The sequence below is a fragment of the Capra hircus genome, chromosome 26, assembly GCF_001704415.2.
Source record: "Capra hircus breed San Clemente chromosome 26, ASM170441v1, whole genome shotgun sequence".
In the NCBI taxonomy this organism is placed as follows: Eukaryota; Metazoa; Chordata; class Mammalia; order Artiodactyla; family Bovidae; genus Capra; species Capra hircus.
This window is the reverse complement of record NC_030833.1, coordinates 43126991-43150670: the sequence shown is the minus strand read 5'-3', so window position 1 is coordinate 43150670 and position 23680 is coordinate 43126991. Positions and strand designations below refer to the sequence as shown.

The 23680-nt window shown below is 41.7% G+C and overlaps 1 protein-coding gene across 2 annotated transcripts in view; it reads right to left on the bottom strand.

Moving 5' to 3' along the window:
• Window positions 1-21608, bottom strand: part of PRKG1 (protein kinase, cGMP-dependent, type I) — a 1377467-nt gene extending 1355859 nt beyond the window's left edge. Inside the window, exon 1 of one of the 2 annotated variants that reach the window (XM_018041139.1) lies at window positions 20605-21608. In XM_018041139.1, coding sequence (XP_017896628.1) covers window positions 20605-20870 — 266 coding nt within the window. In that variant the 5' untranslated portion in view covers window positions 20871-21608. The remainder of the gene's footprint in view (window positions 1-20604) is intronic. The other variant, XM_018041140.1, reaches the window with a different exon arrangement.

Genomic DNA, 23680 nt, shown 5'->3' with positions numbered 1-23680 from the left:
GAATGGCTACCTACTCCAGGCTTCCTGCCTGGAGAATACCGTGGACAGAGAAGCTGGGTGGGCTACAGTCAATAGGGTCACAAAAAGTTGGACATGACTGAGTGACTAACACTTTTACTTTTCACATTTTTCATAATTTACAATAGTAATATAATATATAACAAGTTGTTGTCCAGTGGCTTAGTCACGTCCGACTCTTTGTGACCCCAAGGACTGCAGCATGCCAGGCTTCCCTGTCCTTCATCGTCTTGCTCAAACTTATATCCATAGTACAGAATAAATACACATATATCATTCAGAATAATTTTCTACCTAAAAATGATTCTCCTTTATCAAAGTCAGTTGTCAACAAATCTCTCCTGGTTGTACCCAAAAAGCAGTTCAATCTGGAACCATCAGGAAGCTTTGTTAGAAAAGAGTCTCCATACTCTGGGCAAGACACTCTCCCAGTCACATGAAATCATTCATCTTCATTCTACCCACTGAAACCATGTGGAATCGATGAAATATCAAAACACAAGTAACTGTTAAAGTACCCAGGATGGAGCAAAATCCCCTCTTAGGAATAAGCAGTTCTGATTAAGGTATGAATAGCACATTTTAAGTGATCACAAGTCCTCTATTGAATAAAATGTCATAAAAATAAAATTTTCTTAAGTTAGCAAAAAATTGACAGTATGTTCATGTACTGATGTACATGAATCACATCTCCTGGTTGATTCATAAAGTAATTATAGGCAGTCCCTAGCTCTTTCACAAATGTTTCCATGAGGTCAATTCTAATTGTGAAATTTGTTCCATGGTTCCTTCCAGGGCAAAGGTTTTTTCCCCAATTCCCCATTAAAACATATTTTTGTTCAGTTCAGTGTTTTGAATCGTGGGTGAATATGCCCTCCAGAAGAAAACAGGCAGTGTCTGGAAATATTTTTAGTTGTCCTAACCGATAGTGTGGATAGGGCACTATTAGCATGTACAAGAAGCTCAGATACTGCTACACATCCTACCGTGCACAGGACAGCTGCATCTCACACGCCTTTATGTCCCCCGCCATAAGACAAAGAACTACCCCCACCAAAAGTTGACAGTTCCAAAGAAACTCCTAGCACCGTGATTCTCAGTGGGGGCAGTACTGCCCCCTTGTGGGAACTCTGGAAATTCCTGGGGTGCTTCCGTGTTACTGTGGTTATCACCATGTCCAGCAATCTATAGAAAACTACAGACTGAAGAATTATTCTACAGTCCAAACAGCTCTAAATTTCATTCTTAATTCATGCAGAGGAGAAATTTATATAGTTACCCAAGCATTTAACTTAAGTCTGTTTTACTACATGTAAATGAAATAATTATTTTTGCCTGGCCTTAAATTATATTTCGTTTGCCAGGACTACTAATTACTTATTACCATGGAAATTAAGAGGAACAGATAGTTTATTTTATAAGAAACTTTATTTTATAAGAAACTTTACAAACAATGCTTAACGTTTTGGAAAACTGGGTCACTTGACAGAAATGCCATTAGTGACCAGAACCATGATATGTTTTCAGTTGTTATATGAAATGATTTTAGGAAAAAATGCAAGCACTTCATACCATTAGTTCAGATTACTATGTAGCCCTGTCGTGTGCTCATCTGCAACTTGGAAATCCAAGAACTTACTTATTAAGCCACAAATTCTTTGATTATATTACATTATATTCTCTTCTTTTTAAAAATATTGTCATTAGGATACTATGTATATACACACACATAATTACGTGTGTGGATAGATAATACTACTTGTGAATTTCATTCCAGGATACCCAGGGAGTATTAGGAAATATTTGATATGAGTAGGAGGGCATTGGGTGTATTACAATTATAAACCATTTCTCTTGCCCATCATAGCCTTTTGGGATCTTGATACTATTTCCAATATAATTACTAACTCATATAGTATGCCAAGATATTATTGATATTTTCACCCAGACAATTCATAAAGATGCTCACTACAGAGTCCCAAAGACTAATATTGAGTAGCGGAATTCATTTTTCTGCACTTTCAACATGGAATTCCCCATCTACTTTTCAAATTACCTTTATACAGCTAACTACCTAAATTACAACCAAGTGCCAAAGGTGGCCCTGGAAAATTTCCACAAAATGGGGACCAATTACCCATCCCAAGGAAGGAACCCTTTGCTGACTCTTCCTCCCCCCACTACTGGGAGAATATTTCCAGTAAAGTTTGTATAAAATGAATGGCTATTTGGATTATCCCTAAAATCTCTTCCAACAGTGAGAAGAAAAACTTTCTAAAAAGAAAAAAAAAATCAGATGACAGATGGACAGGAGGCAAGCAAAACAAAGGAATATACAATCTCTAGAAGAACGGACACGTGTGTCTGGATAGGACAAATGTTCTATAGACTTTTTTTCAATTTCTAAAATGTCTCAGTGAGTCCATACTGAGCAATTGCTCAGTAGCATTCAATTCTTTGTGATGCCATGGACTGCAGCTGCCAAGCTCCTCTGTCCATAGGGATTCTCCAGGCAAGAACAGAATACTGGAGTGGGTTGCCACGCCCTCCTCCAGGGGATCTTCCCAACCCAGGGATCAAACCCAGGTCTTCCGCATTGCAGGTGGATTCTTCACCGTCTGAGCCACCAGGGATGCCCATACTGAACAATACATCATTAAATATTCTATATCATCAAGAAGCCCAAAACCATTCCCAGAAACCTAGCTTCTGTGAAGCATCTTGGATGAAAAGTGTTTGAGAAGTAAATATACTCAAATAGAAATACACCTATACTATCATACATTTTTAAATTGTATTTTCAAATGATAAGTTGATTTCCTATATTACATAATTTTACATAAAACCAAATTACCAATATGACAAATTCATACTGTCTTTTGAATACTTCTTAACTGTAAAATTTAAAGTTTAAATTCTGAGTGATAGGAATACAATTTGTATTATAGGATATATCAACAAAAACCCTCTAGTTAGGCTACAAAGTATGTGTGTGTACACCTTAGCTTGGGGAAGAAGTGAGAGAACAACGTAAATTCTACTTCAAAATATATAAATAATGTCAACCTAAAAAAGAGTCTATACCTAAATATAACCCTGCTGTTTTAAAACATAATTCTAATTGGCTGAAACATTCAGAGATTTTTACAAATGAGTTTGTATGCTGACATTAACTAGATAAATGTGCCAAAGAAAAATTGTCTTTATCGTAATACATCTATTTGAGGTTTATTCCACTTGTTCTTTGTAACCCTAAGGAAACAATTTACCAAAATTATAGGGAAGTAAACTGTTGAAATTACAGCGTAAAAGTTTCTTTCCCTCTAAAATTACAGGTAAGAAAACTACAGTCTACAGAAATGAAAATCACTAGTTGTCTCCAGTTTAAGCCCCATTTCAGTTTCCTGTAAATCTTTATAAAAGTCACACCTCGAAAACAAGAGAACCATAAACTACCAGTGACCTGTGACATTTCGTGGAACCACAAGAGATGAATACTTTCATCTCAACCAAAGAACTGTCAATCAACATCCTATACTTTGATAAATGAGAAAAGGGGTGGGAAGAGGGGAGGACAGCTAGAAACGCCAAGTGAAAAAGCCTCTATAAAACCATGCATCATTACCTAGCTGTGTCCTTCACCCCTTATCTCATTTGCCATAGGCCTTAGTGGATTTCTGAAGTCACAGCTTTGTACCTTGGGCCGGAAGGAAGATAACAGACGGCATGGTGTATGAGTTGAATACCAACCCCCCAAATTCATGTCCATTGGGAACCTATGGGGCTTCCCAAGCGGTGCTAGTGGTAAAGAACCCCTCTGCTAATGGAGGAGATACGAGAGATGCAGGTTGGATGCCTGGCTTGGGAAGATCCCCTGGAGGAGGGCATGGCAACCCACTCCAGTATTCTTGCCTGGAGAATCCCATGGACAGAGGAACATGATGGGCTGCAGTCCACGGGGTCGCAAAGAGTCAGACATGACTGAAGTGATTTAGCACGCACACACGGGAACCTATGAACGTGACCTTATTTGGAAACAGGGTCTTTGCGGATGTGACCAGAATGAGGTCGTCCTGGACGAGGGTGGGTCCTAAATTCAATGACTGGCACACACACAGGGAAGATAGTCATGCGAACAAAGGCAGAGATCTGGAGCCGTGCACTTACAAGCCATAAACAGCAACGAGCTCAGAAAACCACCAGAAGCTCGGAAGCGGCAAGGAAGGGCTGTCCCCTGGAAATTTCAGGGACAGTGTGGTCCTGCTGACACCCTGAACTCAAACTTCCAGTTTCCAGAACTCTGCGCAAGTATGTTTGTGTTGTTTCAAGACATCCAGTTAGTGGTAATCTGTTACAGCAGCCCAGGGAATTGAATTCACATGACCCTCCTGCCTACAGAATACATCTCTGGAGATGTTTCTGCAGGGCCACCGGGCAAATGTCCTCGTTCCAAACTTCCCAAATCTATTCAGTCTGAATCTTTGTGGATGGAGCCTAGGGATCTTTGTTGCAACGGTTTCCTTGAGATGTTTATATGGACTAGAGTTTAGGGACCCCTGGGCCCTGGAATGATCTGAGAGTCTTCACTTTCCTGGTGATTCTCTCTGGGCCTCTGCCATGATTATCACCTAACACAGTGTCAGGATCAAACAGTGTCCTGGGCTAGAGAGCCTCTGACTAAGTCACCTCATTGATGTTTGGACCAGGTCTCCTCATCTGTGCAATGGAATCGGTCCTGTCTGGCGGCACCGGGAGAAAACATGGGATGACTGAAAACGGCAAATAGCAGCGTAGCAGTGTCAGTCATTCAGTCGTGTCCGACTCTGTGCAATCCCATGGACTGCAGTCTGCCAGGCTCCTCTGTCCATGGGGTTCTCCAGGCAAGAATACTGGAGTGGGTTGCCATTTCCTTCTCCAGGGGATCTTTCCAACCCTGGGATCGAACGCTGGGTCTTCTGTGTTTCAGGCAGATTCTTTACCATCTGAGGCACCAGGGAAGCCCTGAAAAGGGCAAGTGAGTTCATGTAAATAAAGTGCCTTGTACAGAGTAAGCTCTCCCCAACGCTGAACTAATCTTTCTTCTGTTAACAATTTATCTGAACCAAAATTCTTCCTGGATCACATTTTTCACTTGGGAACAAATTGACCTGAGTCTCTAGAACTCTAGTATTAAAAAAAATGCAGAAGCATTAGCTGTCCTTTACAGCATGCTTCCAACAGGTCTTTGGCATAGCCTCAGTTTTAGGTGGGCCTTCTTATCCCTATTTTAGGGATGAGAAACAGAAGTTCCAAGAGGTTAGACAACATGACAAAGATATTAGTGGCCTTAAACTGAAGCCTAATTGATTCCACAGCCTCTGTGCTCAGTCTTTATACCGTACAGCTGTGCCTGCCGATGATCGAGAACAAGAAAAAATACTAGAATGCTTCTTCTAGGCTTTCCTAGATAATGAGTTAATCTTATAATGTAATCCATGTTCAACATATTATTAACACATTAACTTGCACTAGTGCACCTGATTGTACTTTATTTGTATAGAAAACTTGAGTAGCAAAAAAAGAAGAAAGAAAGATGAAAGGAGGGAGGAATCGGAGAAAAACCACTGATTAATCCCTCGCTATTTAAGGCTCTGAAGGCAGTAGCATCAGCATCACGTGACAGCTAATTACAAAGGCCCCTTCCCAGAACCCTTGCATCAGAAACTGCAGTTAGTAAGATTCCCCAGGTGATTCAAATGCAATTGAGAAGCCCTGGGTTTATTGAACTCCGAGAGCAGATAGCTGAAGAGGGGGCCTTAACACAGCTAAATCTCTAATGGTACAGAATGGTGAAGTTCCAGTATGGTGGGCTAGTGGGGGAGGGGTGTCAAATGTATACAAAGAAAGCTGACACTACGCAGCGAATGAAAAGCAGACAGAAAAATAAGTCCTAAGTAGGGCCTCTGTCAGAGCACCATCTGTGATTCAGGAAATGACTCCAAAAATAGGGTCAGAGCTAATGAGCAGAATTAGAGCCAAGCATGGCGTAAGAAATAAGGGAAGAGTATAGATGGATATCCTGGCACAGTGTTGGAAGTCATGATACATTTTGTGAATGAAGTCGGAATCAGTAAAGAACAATGAGGGCTGAAGTTTACTGAATGACTGCACGAGGCAGTGAGCTAAATCTATTGCCTAAGCCACCTCACTTACACCTCTCAACAACCTCACCAGGTTTTCAACAATTACAGAAGCTGAGGTTTGGGGTGTATTTTAATGACAGTGTCAGGCTGGCAAGGAGAGAACCTGGCTTTGGTTGTGACATATGTCCACCCCTATCTGAGCTGATAGACTGATCGATGAAATGGCCTTGGGTGAAATAAAATCTGGACTAGTATTTGTCCAAATTGAAAAGCTCTAATGCAGTCAAATCAGCCTCTAAATTGCAAACAGGAGCTGACAATACGCAAATATGTAAGTTTAATGTCAACTTGGGGAGAAGGGGACAGACGGGGAATGTTCTTCAGGCTGTTAGAACATCTACAAAGAGCCTCCACCCAAATCTCTAGACCTATGGCTCCACTAGCCATGAAAAGATGTGCCCTCATCCGTTCCAAGGACTGAACGCTAGACAATGAAAGAAGGAACAGAGAAGCTCCTGGGAAACAGGGCTTCAGTCTGATGGATCATGACACCTCTCAATCAATAACCCCTCGCCATGGAGAGGCTCCTGCTCTGAAGGACCTCCACTCCAAAACTCTTCGGTGCCTCCAGTGTCTTTTTCTAAGCCTGACATAGCTGCTTCCCTGAGCATTCCTGTCTTATTATCATCCTTTCTAGGCAGTTCATGGTGGTGTTTCATTTAAATCCAGGGTCTTTAAGAAACAGCTCTTCTAAGAAACTTACACCAACAGTCTCCCAGAGTTGTCTGGGGTGCTAAATTGGATAATAGCACATTTTGAGTCCTTAGCTCTGTTTTATCATATGTGTACAGCTTACTTATACATATATAACATAGAGACAGCATTTAACCATCTCGTTTCCACTTGTCCCATTGTTCCAATTTACGACTTTCTAGTTTTCCTCATTTCACTCATCACTTCTGATGCTTAAGATGGATTAAGGAGAGCTGGAATGGCAAATAAGAGACAGAAGGATCTAATCTCAGTTTTGTCAATAACAAGCTTCATGTCATTGGCAAATCACATTATTTCTGAACTTCTAGATTCTTGCTTAATTGTGTATCATTAAAGTTCTGTTCAGGAAAGGGGATGAACAAGGATATCTCCTAAAATCCTTTCTAGGCATTAAGTTCTATAATGTGTTAATACCAGAACTAATGTTGTAAAAAAAAAAAAATCTGTAGAATTTTTCAAACCTTTCATTGCTACACATCTGCTAGCACTCTCGCTTAACACTGTACACTCACATTCTTTTGTTCAACTGTGTACACAGAGAGAACCCCTCATATACAAAGCCTCAGGGAAGGAAGTAGCGTCATCCTGATTTCATACAAGTAGAAACAAAAGCTCAGAGAGGGAAAGCAATTTGTTTACAATCACACAGCCATAGGTATAGGAAGAGTCAGAGGTCAACCTCAGGTCTGTGGCTCCAAAGCCCATTCTTTTTATTATCATGATAGTTTCAGGTCATTTCTCTCTAAGACTGGACTAAAATCTGAGATTACTCTTCTTACTCTCCAAAATCAGTTTCATATTTTGGCTTCAACCTCATGATTGAATCTATGTGATATGACTGAATTCTAATCCAAATAAATGTTTGCAAAGTTACCTTTCAGTAAATCTAGTTCAATATCATAACAGTGATCAAAAAAAGCAAAGTAAACTCTCCCAGAGGTTGCCATCCTATAAAAAGAAAGCTCTACTGACTAGTTACAATACCATATATGTCCAAATCTTCCCACTAGCCTTTAAAAGAAATGTAGCCGAGAGATTTGGAATTCGTTATTTTCCCAAGTGGAAACAAGCTCCTTAGAATCTTTAAAGTATCAAAAATGTATTTTGAAGAAAGAAAAACAAACCACAGTGATTCTTAAAGATGGACTTTAGTTATTTAAGAGCAGTATATACAAACAATTGTATCCTTACTTTAAAAAATCACATTGTAGGAATTCAAAAGTTTTATTCAACTTAAAAAAAAAAATCAAGCCAAATGTGCAGCATGGACTTTATAAATCTGAGAAGTAAAAGGGCACATAAACATTGCCTCAAAAAAGAGTGTTCTCCTGACTGTAACTCACGAATAAAAAAGAAATAAGGACTTTCCACATGTTTCTGCAACAGTTTTATGTTTGGCTGTTTTTTAAAATTTCTGTTTTTAATATAGAAAATTGATTTTGTCAATGCCATTCACATGCTTTTTATTTTTTAATAGAAAAGGTTAGAGAGCATTCATCTGATACAGAAAGTTTATGCATAATCACAAACTAAAATAGTCACACGGAAAATCAGCAACTTTTTTGACCTGCCACTGTCACTCTTTGGAAGTTATCCTATATGTAAATAAAAGACATATGAAGATATGTGTGCAAGAATGTTAGCTGCAGGGTGGCTTATGCTTACCTAGAATAAAACAAGTAACTATCCATATTAATGAGCTTAATACACGGATACAATGGAATAATGTGTGGCTGTTAGACGGATACGAGCTACTCTAGAAAGGAAGGGGCTACAGCTGAGGCAAGAACACAGGTTGCTGAGGAGCGTTATGGGATGAGTCTCCTTCAGTTAGGAAAGCAAACAATAAGCCCAAACTCCAAATGAACACAGAGGCTCTCTATACAAAAGTGTGCATAAAAATTCAGAAAAGCGAACACTGGCTGCCTGCTGGCAGGCAGGTGGGGAAAACTGGGGGGAGAAGATCAAGCTTGGTACATCTTTTCATTGTCTGACAACCAGCAGGCATTACCATCAGCAGTTAAAACAACCGGGAGCATAGTCATGGTCCAAGAAGAGCTTAAAATCAGCAAATTTGAAATATCAAAAAGTGTCTCCACATTTTAACACGGCAGTACAGCTGCAGAACCTCACAAAAGGAACTTTAAAAAATCGCCCTAATATCAAGAAGCCCAGTGAGCCCAGGGCCTGTCTCATTCTGTGAAGACATCCTTGCTAATGCCCTGGAGAGACTAGATAAACCGGGGATTTCAAGGCAGGATGCTTCAGACCCTGCCTCCACACTTGAGGAATTTGTCTTGCCTTGATAACAAACCAGAAAGATCACAGAAAACAGAAGGCATTGCCACTTATCTCTGCTTCACTCTTCTCTCTCTAAGAGTGACTGGATTTTCTCTTTTTTTAGCTCTGCAGACAAAAGAAAGGATCAAAGACGTTTGATCTTTCCTTGATTCTTTTTCACAGTCATAGACCCTATGACATTAATTTTTCCTATCCTAGGAAAAATATAAATGACTGCCCTTAGGAGCAGTTTTCTATACTGGCGGCTTCAAATAAACATATCACAGAGTTTCAAAATACCTTTTACAAAGGCAACATGTTGTCAAATAGGGTATCAAAATGTACAGTGTTGAATTTTCTCTCTTTCCCCTCTTGCTTGTTTATCCAAGTACAATCTAACACAACATCTAAGCAAAGAGGCCCATGAAAGAGGCCACATGATTACACGTGAACTCTTTTTCATCTACAGCACAGCTTCATTTTGGCATCAACCCTTGGTTACAGGGACGGACCAAAATAAGTGCATTTCTCCTCAGTGTTAAATCACAAATGTTGTCATCACCAAAACCACTTCACTTCCAGTCCCCTGGGGGCTTTTACATGAGAGGGGTCAGGACTGAATGTAATGGCCTTTTCCAGGAAGGCTGAATGGCACTTGCCAAGGGAATATTGATTCAAAAACCCTACAGTCCATTAGGTACGATGCACAATCTATCCCTTTGTGGTAGGTCAGACCACAGTACCACACTCATTTCTTTTTACTCTAAAATTGTTGAAAGGCATGGTATATTTTGGACACCCCAAAACAGACTTGGCTTTTCTCTTGAAAATATATAATGTATATGAATAATATTAACTAGAGTTTTAAAATTTATTTCTAAAAAGGACCTCAGACTGCAGCAGGCCATGTTAGGATTTATATAATTGTGTTCCAGAAGTGCAGAGTTATCAAAGACAGCAAATAACCAATTAGCAAGTATTGAAGTTTCTTCTAATAGCTGACCTTTTTCTTATAATAACTGTATTTAGTTCTTTATTGGGGGAGAGAGGACTGAGTAGTGAGACACTCCCTTTATTCTATCTCCTCACACATGTATATTTTTTGCTACTTTAAATTTTCCATTCTTTGTCTCAGTTTTCTTTTCTCAGCCAAATGTGAGTCCAGAGTTTCCTCACAGGTGCTTCAGGAACTTCCCTCAGACTGATATCAATGTTCAAAGAGTTCTCCGTGCAAAGTGCACTCTTGGTTTCTCTTTTGGTTTAAACACTAAAGGGAACACGACACTTCAGCTTGTTAAACGCATTCCTCAAAATCAGTATTTATTGGACAACTATAATAATGCATGTATTCAACGTTACACTTTCCAAACACGTGAATTCTCATATTAAGAACATTTACACTTGAATTCCTCATTTATGTGTGGACGCTAAAATATAACAAAACAGAAACAAAAGCACAGATAAAGACATCAAACTAGAGGACACCAATGGCGAGAGTGAAGGCAGAGAGGCAAGAAAGCGGCAGGAGGTTAAGAGACACGAACTACCACGTGTAAAAGCTACCAGAATGTATGGTACAGCGCGGCGAGTACAGCCAACACTTTCTAATCATTTTAAACGGAGTACAGTCTCTAAACACAAGGAATCACTATGCTGTGCACCTAAAACTAATATAATATTATAGTGAATCAATTTTACTTCAATGAAAAAAGAACGGAGTCTGAGAATGTATTTTAAAACTCAACTAAAGACCATTTCAAACTACTTGTGCAGTTGCTAAATATTGTAGTGCTGCTGCCATCTTGTGGTAATTTTGGGAATCTTCTTGTCGGCTCTCTTCCTCCCTTCTCGCTTCTCCTCCCTCCACCTCCCTCTCCCCCTACCTTTTGGACAGGACCTATATCCAAACCTTCATGAGTTCCTTTCTTACGTGGTAGGCAGACAACCTGCACTGTATTCTGAAATGAGAATTGGTTGTTGTCAACTCCCCCTCCTGCTTGCATAAAAGGAAGGCTGACTGCTGAAGAATTGATGCTTTTGAACTGTGGTGCTGGAGAAGACTCTCGAGACTCCCTTGGACTGCAAGGAGATCAAACCCGTCAATCCCAAAGGAAATCAACCCTAAATATTCATTGGAAAGACTGATGCTAAAGCTAAAGCTCCAATATGTTGGCTATTTGATGTGAAGAACCAACTCATTAGAAAAGATCCTGATGCTGGGAAAGATGGAGGGCAGGAGGAGAAAGGGACAACAGAGGATGAGATGATTGGATGGCATCTCCAGTGGACGTGAGTTTGAACAAACTCTGGGAGATAGTGAAGGACAGGGAAGCCTGGCATGCTGGAGTCCATGGAGTTGCAAAAAGTCAGACACAACTTTGCTACTGAAGAAAAACAACCTCCTACTTGTAATATATTCCTGCCTTTCTCCTTATACTTTTCTCATTTTTCTGCAAACCTAATCTTTAAATAATAATACATTTAAAAATATTAATCTTTTAGATCCGTCTAGTTTCTTACAAGTCAAGGGAACACAGACTACAGGAAAATACATGGGTATTTTATGAAAGACTTTCCCTTCCAAACTGTTTCCAAATTGTATTTTTATAGAGAAAGGAAAAAACCTTGAATTTCTGGCTGCAGGATGCCACACTACTGCCCTTCAAAGCCATAGACACTGACTCATAGGATCCGAGGAGGAGCCCTGGGGACACCCTCTGGGAAGACAGAGCTGCCCATGGACCGTAAGCTGGACGGAGATTGGAGGCCAGGCATCCTTTTATAATTCCCAGCTGTCCTGTTCACCTACGTCTGTGGCATGGCAAAGGAATTCATAAACCTGGGGTAAACAGGACACTTCTCTGCAGATATAGTGAAGTGAGTCATTCTTAACCAGACTGACTTATCAGTAGAGCAAGAATATATCTTATAAAACCCACTATTTCCATGCAAATCTATGTCCTCACTCCAATTCCTGCGGAGAAATTGAAAGCCATCCAAGGAGTCACTCAAAGACAGGTCCAGCGAGAACTCAATTAGCCAGAATTTTCCACAACATAGACAGGGTGAGCATGAAAACAACCTGTTTCATTCCTTGTTGAAAATGACTTTAAAATAAACTTTCCCTCTTCTGTGTTATTCATATCTATGTTATTTACAACCTATATTTTTCTACATTTTCCTTTAAAATCTACGAACCTTTAAAACAAAGCTTTCTAAGTAACAGAAGCCACATGGCATAGGTTTAATATGATTGCCACATCTTTTCCCTCAATGCATTCAAATTCTTTATTAATATAAAACAAATTAACTTGTGTGCCACCTAGAAGCAGCCGCAGTGCTATCAGTATAGGAACATCAGCCTTTGGGAAACAGGGCTCTGATGCGCGCGTGCTGATTAGAGTGTCATAAACCTAACAACAGTTATTTATAAATAAGTAGCTTTAAGTGTTGCGGCAACCAGATGTTGATATTTTAGACCCACAGTTCAGATCACAAGTTTTCAAACACTGCTTCTGCAGTGACTCATGAGATGAATGATGTTCCCACGTGCACCACACTCTTGTGAAAAGACAAGACTGACTGTGGGTTCTGTGCTATTTCCTGCCATATATTTGTCATCCTCCCAGCCTGGGAAGCCAATTGGAATGCAGGTCAAAAACCATCCCTTGAGAGGTGCCTATGAATGCACTCAACCTTTTTTCTAAGAAGCAAATAATTCACGAAGTTTGATTTTTAATCTACTATTTACTCATTATAACCTCACAACTAATCAAACACAGACCACCGTGTGCTATGACGCTACAGCTACAATCTGCCGGAATAAGACCTGGAATATTGCCCTGCATATTTTAGCGTGAACTTGCTCTGTGAGAGGAGATTGAATTGGATATGAATTGGTTTGATCCTCTAGATGGTTTCTGGGTGAATTTTTGTTTGTTTGTTTTTAGTACCTTCTAGGTATGTGCTGTTTTCACCCTGCCTCTGAAATTTAGCGTGTGGGAAGTGAAATGCATGGTAAGCTGAAGGTTTTATAGGGTTGGAATTTTTACTATAAACAGACCTGGTTTCTACCCTGGGGTTTACAACCTAAGATATAAAAGAATTTTCTATTTCGAGAATTTTTAGCATATGTAGTTGAAGTTCCTGGATGGTCATGTGAGACATGAAATTAACACTACCCATGCCGCGAGGGCAATGAGAGGCATCAAGATAAATACTAACATTTACTCAAAGGCTTTGGATTTGCTCACCAGACAATATCAGTATCATATAGTTGAACAAATAGGCCTACGAGTATTTTTAAGAGGCAAACATGCAAGTACTTTTAAGATTCCCTGTAAGGTTTGTCAGCAGTATTTTTGCAGTATTTGAAGTCAGAATGCTCAAATAAAGACTTCTGAGGATTGAAAACACATTTTGAAGCACTCTCTAAACTGATTTAGAAAGGAGGCGCAGTACCGCATAATTTAAGAACTGTACTTGCATAATCTTTATCACAAGTGAAAAAAAATTCAAACTAAGTCCTAACAGGGTAATTACAGCAGATGTCTTACTGGATTTGTCTTATTAAGGCAAATTCACTTATTAAATAAACACTCAGATGAAATCAGCATGTTATCCCCTTACACACCAAAGTGCTATCAGTGCGTTCATCCACATAATAAAATCAATCCAAATCAACTCCAAGGATCAAGATATTAACTGTTTAGGACTAATTTCCAAGAATATGTCAAATCAACATGCACTAAAAAAAAAGGTTAACTGTGCAGCCAACATTATTGGACAGGACAAATTACAGAAAGTATTTTACAACTTTCTAGCCAATATAAACCTGGTATTGACTGAACGTAAAACTACACTTTTTTCTAAGATTGCATGAGTTTCTACTATAACCCCACATTAAAAAAAAAAGTACGGAAATGTAAAAAAAAAATAAAAGCCACATAATGTACACTGAAGTTTCTAATCCACCAACAATATTTCAGGAGCAGTGCAGAGTAAGTTTAGGAGTTTTAAAAAATGAGTCTGCTGTTCATAATGACAATAAAGGAGATTAGTTCTATAAGCTTTTACATAATAAAAACAGACCTATTTCAAAGATACACAGTCTTTGGAAATATCCAGTTTTCATTAAGAAATACTTTAAAGCATCATATATTTTAAACATGAGGAATCACCTTTTAAACTTTAGGAAATTCAAATTGTACAGTATCTGAAATACCTTAAGACATGAAAGATTTTGAAAGGTTAGAATACTGTTCTGAGCAAGACCTCTGTTCTACATTTGCGGTTGTATGAGTTTTGCAAATAACACTGATAGACCTGGCAGGAGTTTCAGATGTCGAGCTAAAAGAGAGGAACCAGGGACCCCAAAGAGAGGTGCACAACATGAGCAAATCCAACAACAAAGAAAAACAGGTAGAGATCATCACTGGGGGAAAGGTGGAATCAACAAGGAGCAACAGAGACGGATTCCGGTACCAGCTCTGGGAGACAACACCGGACGACGCGTCCAATGTCAGACACAAGCCTTTGACATGCTGCAAGATGCTGTCATCTAGTTTACGGTAACAGCCCAAGAAGGAAATCATCCTTTCCCCAGGAAACTGATTGGGCCGAACTCGAAGAGTTTACTGTAAGAAGTGTAAAGTCATAAACTGAATAAACTGGCAATTTGTGTGTATGTGTATACATATGTGGACATGCACATATGCATACACATATAGTCACACACACACACACACACACACACACACACACACACCCTTTTCTCTTCAGGGATCCCACAGCACTTGACACTAACAAGGCTGGGCTCCAGGTCAGTACTCGTTTTTGACAAATTCCAAACTTCTGAGCTTTCACTTTTGTGAAACAGGATACACTACCCCTGGTTTATCTCAGAGCTCACAGTAACTTCCAAGAGCTACAAGAATTCAAGATAACATAGGGTCCTGAACTCTGATAAGCAAATTCTCAGTGGAAAATGAAAATAAGTATTCCTACTCTGAGCAGCTATGAAATCACCTGAAAATCCTACCAAAAGAACGGGTTTTAACGCACTCTTAGCACCTCCTACATACAGTGGGGAGAGGGCACTGGGAAATGAGCAGTCAGTAATGAGTAAAAACATACGACATCTTTTGTTTATTCAGGTCTTTTAGAAGTATTATCATGAGGGTCAGTCAAATCTCCTATAAACACACAATTAAATTGAAACTTGCAATCTATACACAAATCAATGATCCAGATAGAACAGGAACCCTTGCTATATTACAAATACACCTGGAAAATGAACATCATCCCAGAACCCAAATCAACACCAAAGCAAAGTGGATATGTCTTAAAATATAAGTATAAACGATGATAACTCAGAGCTATCAATTCACCAACTCTGGTACTGATGCAAAATTGAGAAACCTACATTGTTCTTCTTGTCCCATTTCTGAGATCCTTTAAAAGACACTTCAGTAGTGATTTGCTCAGTTTTCGCATCATTAAAACCAGAGTACTATCTGCCTTCTGTATTGCTTTGAGTGAAAATACAAGTGAGGTGCTTGTTCACAGAACCTGTCCTCTTCAAACTACTCTTGGCAAGACACAAGGATGAAGCCTGCCTAAACAACCTGCCGTCTCCGCAGTTCTTCCCTCTTTCAACTCTCATCATAAATACCACTCATCGGAGTAAAGTAGATGAATGTCCTTTCTCAGAAGCTTCTGTTAAAACATCACTATGTTAATCCAGAAAGGATAACTGGTCAACAGATTGGTATGTAGTCAGGTAGGAATAAATTCCTTTGGATGGAAGGATTGGTAGGGATGATGGGATTAGCAGGAGGAATCTGTAAGGCAAAAGGCAAAGGATATAGTGGGTGATATACAAAGGCAGCCACAGAGATCCTTTTCACATCCTTCCTTACCTGCACTGCCCATCAGTTCCACCTATGATGTGAAGGAGGAATGACTGGGAAATGCCAGTTCCAAGAGAAGGACCCGAGGAAATTCTAGCCAGCTCAGCACATTCAAGGGTACGTGCTGGATATGCCTACCGAGGCATATTTGCTTAAGCTCACTGGTCACTTTTTCATAAGCTCAGTTTTGTGCTGGCTACAAGGTAAGGTAAAACAAAACAAAACAAAACAAAACACCAAAACAACAATGCATTCTAATTTAGGGCATGTTCTTTTCTTCCTATTCAGAAGGATTCACTAGTTAATAAGATGGAACTCTCCTGATTCCAAGGCTATAGAGTATAGCAGCTGAGAACTAGGGCTCTAAAAATTGTAAAATTGGGGTTTGAAACACATCTGGTATTTCCTGGCTGTGAGAGCTTAGGTAAGTGACTTCTTTGAGCCTCAGATTCCTCACATGAAAAGTAGATATGTGATTTAGGATCACTGGGAAAAGAACAATGAGCTGATGAAAGTAAAGAGCTTAGCATCGTGTTAAAATCAGTAGGGTTAGCCATCTTTAACATTCTTACCGATGCGATTTTAAAGCATTGTGTATTTTTATTGGGACAGTTAATAAGGTGGGCCCAGAATTCAGTGGATGTACCCGCTCATTTCATTGAAGCTACTTATATCAAAATTAGGCCAGATCCCTTGATTTAGTCTGAAGGTTAAATCAACTGAAATGAATCAGAGACGCAAAAGGCAACGAGTTTTCTGGGGCATCCATTCCGAAGCACCCATGTCCCAGTGGAAGAAGGTACAAGTTCCAAAGGATGAATTCACATTATCAAAAATCAAGGGATCTGTGACAGGAATAGCTCAGTAGCTTTGCAATATAATACATTATTCCTGTAACAGAGCGATATTGATTCCAGCTTTTGCTTAAGCTAATTTAAAAACAACAATTGTACGCAGTCCTCTGAGCTAACTGGGTGGTCAAAATAAGGAATTTAGCTGTGATTAAAAAAACAGAGGGAAGAATCAGGATATTGGGTAATTCTTGATGTGGAGTATATGCATGCAGGGAATCGAAGCCCATAGAAAACTACGTGAAAGACTCAGTTATTTGGTAGAAAGTTATATATGAGTGTAAAATATCACCATCATCATCCAAAACAGCCTACGGTTTTCAATGATTATCGTTTGATGTCTACTGGGCATTTCGAAGGGGTCTGCAAATGAGGACTGTAGTAAGTCGGATGTTTTCTTTTTAAACATGATCATCACACTGTACACTTGATACTTAGGCTGAGAGCTCAGATCTTCCCTTTCTCTAGTATAATTTTCATCTAAAGCATTCCTCAGATACTTAGATCATTCTTAATGGAGTTTGTGCATTATACCCTCTGCGGACACATGGAAATCTGGCTAATTGGACTGACTTGATTACAACAGTCGTTGAATTCTCCCATTTCCTTCCACTGCAATAAACGCTCAAGATATTTTTACCAGCGATTATGTAAATATTTCAGATTGCAATCATTTTCCGAAACAGTGGTGATAGGCAAAAGCGCTTTTGTCATTCTGCCCACCGAACAGAATTTCTCTACTTTCAAAATATATTTATTATCTTGTTAGTATGAAAACTGGTGGTGTCGTAGTAAAGTTTCAAACAAACCCATAGCATGAATAGCTCTCACTAAATCCTATAGCCACTGCAATTGAACATTAGCTTTGTGATAAAGCAGTCTCTTTCAGTCCCAGTAAATGCATCAGGGTGGCACAACTTTTAACAGGATGCATGAGCTGATGGGATGTCTATTTCCCAAATCCAAATATCTGAAAATTAGCAAATGCACTTTTATTTTGAAAGCACTGTGTTTGCTGTTAAATGCTGTATTCTAGAAATACTTTTTTAATGGTTTCTTTTCTTGGCCAAAATAAGGCGCCTCACCAGTAAGTCAGTACTGTCTCTTTAAATGCTAGGTTAAGTACCTAATTCCAGAGGTTACTATTCCCGTGTTCTACCTGTCAAAATTCTTTAAACTCCAATGAGTCAGCTTCCTGAAAATGCACGCCAAGCTTCCATTTGAAAGTGTAAAACTACATGCTGAGTGGGAAAATGTTTACACTCAGTCCCAGGGTAAATCCGCGCAAAGAGTAAGCAGAAAAGCACTTCAGCTAGTTTCTGCGGACACAAATATGCGCTCGACCAATCTCTACTGCGCATGATCCACTCTTTTGATGAATGTTCCTACCCCTAACCAGAAAGCTCTGGGAGTAGGGGGGAGGGACAGAATAAGGAAGACGATGTGTACGTTTGAAAGATCAGCCATTTCCTCTAAGTACACACAAAAACGTCTCTCATTCCTAGGGAGATTTCTTATCAAAGAAAATAAAAGTGCCTCTTTGAGAGCTAGCTCCTGAATGAGAGGGGATCCTGGGAGGGAAGTTTCTTCTCCTAACCTCTCCAGACCCCGGTGAAATTTCCTTTTTGCTGCGGAGAGGCGGTGCTGGCTACACTTTTTTTTTTTGGAGGGGCACAGTCCAGACACAGAGATCTGAAATTTCAAAAATGCGATAGAGCCCCAGCCGGCCAGCCCTAGGAGGCGAACAGCTGCTGGGTGACCGCTGATGAAGTGGCTTCTTAAGGAGGTGGGTAGATTGATTCCAGCTGCTGAGCGCAGGGCAGGGCAGCGGCCGAGGAATGCGCAGCTCAGCTGAGGCAAGAGACAGCAGCTTCCCAACAATGGCAAGGCCAAATATTAGCTCTGATTGCAGTCTTGGCCGAAGAGAAGGAAGAATGCCATTGTTCAATTTGATAGGAACTTCCAAGGCAGCGTGGGCCGAAAGGTGCCATGTGGACAGTGTCATTTCGTAAGTGTAGTATTGCTCAGGAAACCTGAAGGCTGCCCCTTGAGACGCTGGTTCAGAGTGGGCCTGCAGTTCCCAAGGTGAAGTCCTTTCTGCCTGACCCAACCTACTCCCAGCTCCTGGTCTTCTTTTGATAGCTCTCAACTCCTGCAGGCTTCACTGATCCCCTCCCCCATCCCACATACACTGGAATCAGTACACAATTGAAACAGACAAGGAAAGAGGGCAGGGGAAGAGCGGGGGAACATCGAGAGTCCTGCAAGTGGCCTGGATGGACGGACGAGACGACGTGCTCTTCAGAAGCACTGGCCTCAAAGTCAGCTTAGGGGGAGGGATTAATTTAGGGGTCCCCTGAGGGCCCCAAACTCAGACAACCAAGTGATCTAACAAGAAGGAAGGGGTAAGAGGTAGGCGGGCATGAAGGCACGCCTAATGGAATATTCAATATCCTGAGAGATGCACTTTCGGCCGTGCACTTCCAGAGACTAAAAGCCAGTAATGGGCTTTGGAGTCTGCACTTCCTCTCCCTAATGTCCAGAGGCGCTTTAATGCTGCAGCCAATCGATCAGCCTTCTCCGGGGAAGGCAGCGAGCGGAGAGCAAATACTTCCTACTTATGGCCAAAATCGCCGGGCCTCCTCTGCGCACCACCAAAGAGCGACACACAACTTTGAACTAGCAGGACTTGGCTCTCAGCGTGGCGGAAAGAGGGAAGGAAGGAGCCCGGAGGCGCCCAGAGAAGCAGCTCCCCTCCCTCTTCATCCCAACTTTTTCCGGGGACAGCCTCCGAAGACAAACAAGAGGGGGCGGTAGTACCGACTCTAGGACAGGGCTGAGCAGTAGCCCCAAACCTGCTTCAGGTGCAAGGTCACCGAGCCACCTCCAAGCCCTATGCAGCCCAAGAGGTGGACACTTCTGGAAGGGACACAAACTGAGCAAACCAACATCCAAGAAGTGGTGTTTCTTTCCAATTTCCTGCTGACATCACTTGCTGCCTGGAGAGTGACCCTCGGAGGCTGATCCCTGCAGTGGAGACCCACCCCAGTCCCGCCTCCCTCCCCTCACCCCCTCCGCGCCTTCCCAGCCCGGCTCGGGCTCTGGGCAAGTTCAGTTCCTAAACCGAACGCGGTCGCCCTGTCCAGCCTCCTGTCGCCGCTCCCGAGAGGCTCCAGCGGCGCACGGAGCATGCCCTGTGGCCTGGGTCTGGGGGTCACCTCCAGGAAGCTCTCCAGGCCCCGGGATGGGCCGGGTCCTGTCCCGGGAGGTCGTCTCCCCAGGGGCGCGCGCAGGGAAGACCGCGCGACTTCGGCGGGGTGCGCAGCGGCCAAGTTAGCGGGCGCGACCGAACTTTCCACGCTCCTTCTCCCCACCCCCACGCCACAGCGGCGCGTTTCCCCGAGGAGCCAGCCTTTCCCAGCCCGGCGGAGGCCAGCGCAGCACGTGATGGGCAGAAATAAAAATAAACACTCCCCGGTCCCGGCCCGCCGGGGCCGCCCCCACTCCGCGCGCCGAGGAGAGCCGGGGCGCCGGGCACCGAGCCCCGCCGCCGCGGCCCGGCCCCGCGCCCGCGCGCCCGGCCCGCCCGTCCGCCCCGCGTGGCGGCCCCGCTCCGGCCCGCCGCGCCCGCGCCCCGGCGGCGCCCACCTCTCGGATTTGGCGAACTTCCGGAACGCCTGTCGGAGGTCGTGGGAGGACCTGTAGGTCTGCGGCTCGGCCGAGATGCCCTGTGCCCGGGTGGTCCGCGGGCCGATGTGGGTCGAGGGCGCGGGCAGCACTGACTGGCATTTATGGAGCTTCCTCTTCAGCTCCTGGGTTTCTTCCTCCTTCTCTGACAGCCGCTTCTCCAGCTCTTTGATCCTCTCCTCCTTGAGCATGAGAATCTTGGCGAAGTCTTCCTCCAGCTCGCTCATGTTTTTCCCCGAGCCCCTCCGCGAAACTTTTTCTCGGGCGACGGCGGCTGGGACTGCAGCCGGGCGAGGCGGGAGCGGACAGGGCGAGCGAATGGGCGCTGGGTCCCGGAGCGCGGCGGCGCTGCCCCTACTGCGGCGCGAGGAGCCGCGGTCTTCGATCCGCTGCTGCTGAATGGACTAGGAGCATCGAGGGGAGGATGAGACGTCTAAAAGCGCCGGGGAGGAGAGGCAGAGTGCTAATCCCCCGCCTCTCCGGGGAATAGGTGATTATCTTTCATTGAGAAACCAATTAGAGCTGCCCTTCCTCCCCTGAGACCCCCTCCCCCGTCCCCCTTTCCCAATCACTTCGTGAGAACACGGCGTGCGCGCCACCCCACCGAGAGCCTGGTTTCCAGTTGGGAGGGTTGGACCAGTGAGCCTGGTCTCACCCCATCACACAATAATCACTCTTGCACGCTATATGGTACCAAAGGGAAGGGCTGGGGTGGGGTGGGGTGAGGGGGGAGCTTTATGCCACTTGATCCTTGAAATAGCAACCATTACCATGTGATCCGGTAAGATGACGCAGGGCTTGTAACTGGAGCCTAAAGACTTTGTGGGGTGTGTGAGTGTGTGTGTGTGAGAGAGAGACATTTCATAAACATTAAACTGCCTTTAGACAATAACGTGCGTGAATTCATCTTGTTTTCTCCTTTTCTTCTCTTTGCCCTGTTGGGTAAGGGTGTACGTGTGTGTTTGTTCCACAGTATGAAGTCTTGTGGTTGTGACCCCAAGTAATAAGAATAACAGGGCACTCGCGGTACCAGGTCTTTTCACCATAAGCTTTTAGTGGCAATAGTAAACTGAAATTGTTGGTGGGTAAATTGGAGGAACATGTGTCTGATAATGAGCCAAAGATTTACCAAAAAGGAAAAGGCCATGCATCCATTGGAAACTTCTTCGGAGTTTGGTTTCTATTTCATCTGCTACTATTAAAATTTGTATACTGAGCACCCAAATTATATCACACCACCCTGGTTGTGAAGTGGGGCCCACCAGTGCTGAATTGCGGGCTCACCCCAACAACTCCGGTTTTAAGGGAAAATAGCTTCGGCCAGCTGTATTTCTCCCTCACCTCTGCACCCATCACCACACTCAGTGCTAAAGGGATGTTTATACACATTTGGACCCAGAGTGTTTGCTAATTCCTACACACACACACACACACACACACACACATCACAGGGAGTATTGTTCACAAATCACAGCTAAAATGTTTGGATGTGTGGGAGGAACATTTCTTCAGGTAAAGATCCACAAATCTATTTTTTAAAGAAAAAAAAAGATGCAAACTAAAATACCAGAGAGTTTTTGTAGAAATAGTAATTTTCCTTAAAAAGAAATATCATCATATGATCCACTGGATGCTTATTTTTATAAAAATCTTTCTACCTTGTCTGAAATACCTTGGTAAAGGAAAAGCAGGCATATACTTTTACTTATACATCAACCCTAAAATATATTTTATTCTCAAGATTATTTACTGTTAGTTCTACTAATCCAATTATTTAAAATTGAAAACATTTTAAGCCACATCTAGGCAATACAGACTGGCTTCGTCTACTCATATTTGAGAAAGCGTTCTCTGTCTTGTTGATAGTTACTGTTCTATTGCTTCTATCTATAAACAGCTTAATCTGCTATCATCCCTTTAGAAACACTCAAAATAATTGGCATTTAAAAATACATTAGAAAAAATTTATCTCCTTAAAAAAATCTAGGCATAGGTTCAATTTTATTTATGGGAGATATGGAAATAGTTTTAAAATGACTCTGAAATGGACAGCTTATTTTCATGTCTTATATACTAATCTTAAATGCAGCTATTCAAATATGTTTCTCCTGCTTATTAAAGAAATCTTTAGACCAATATTTTACACACATCTCAAAACCCGGAATTCATTCATATCTTTCAAAATCAATCTTGTGTTTTTACTAAATCAGTCTTAACTTAGGTGACATTGAACTTTGTGACCTTTAATCATGTCCCTTGGCTTATGAAATACTTAATTAAGAGCACAAGGAATATTTGAGAAAATACAACCTGGTAGAAGAGTAAACACTGAATTATTTAAAATCATAGCATTTTAAATCTGTAAGAGACACTGAAGATAATCTAACCTAACCACTTCATATTATAAAAGAGGAAAATGAGATCTTGAAAAGTGAAGTCCAAGAGTACCCAAGGGCAAATGCTTGAAGCCAGGATTCCCCAGACCTTACTACCCCTATCTTTAAGCCTGCAAATCTAGAAATTCTACAGTTCTGACACTCTAGTGTTCCAAGAGGCGATTTTAACCTCTGTTCTTTGCTTTTAAATCTGCAGCAGTAAATTTCAATTGTCAAAGCAAGAAGTGTCAATGAATCCAATGAATCCCTAGTTGTTGTTGTTGTTGTTTTTTCTTAAAGGAGAAGATCGCCATCTAGTGTCCTGGGAGAAATTTGCTAAATAAGTATCTTTCACAGTGAAGTTGAGGTTGGTGCCTTTAATACCTGTGTGAGTGTTTTCATGTTCCAAGTTTGAGGGAAATAAAGAAAATATGCAGAATTTTATGTCAGAATAAAACATTTTTTAAAATGAGAAACTTTGTATCTTTTAGCCACTGGATAAACATCACAACAGTAATGGTAAATATTCATTGAGTGTTTAATATGCATCAGCGCAAGGCTAAACCCTTTATATGACTAGCTAGCTTTAATCCCCAAGATGACTCTGTATGGTAGGTATTACTATTTAGTCTCATTTTATAGATGGAGAAACTTATAGTTAG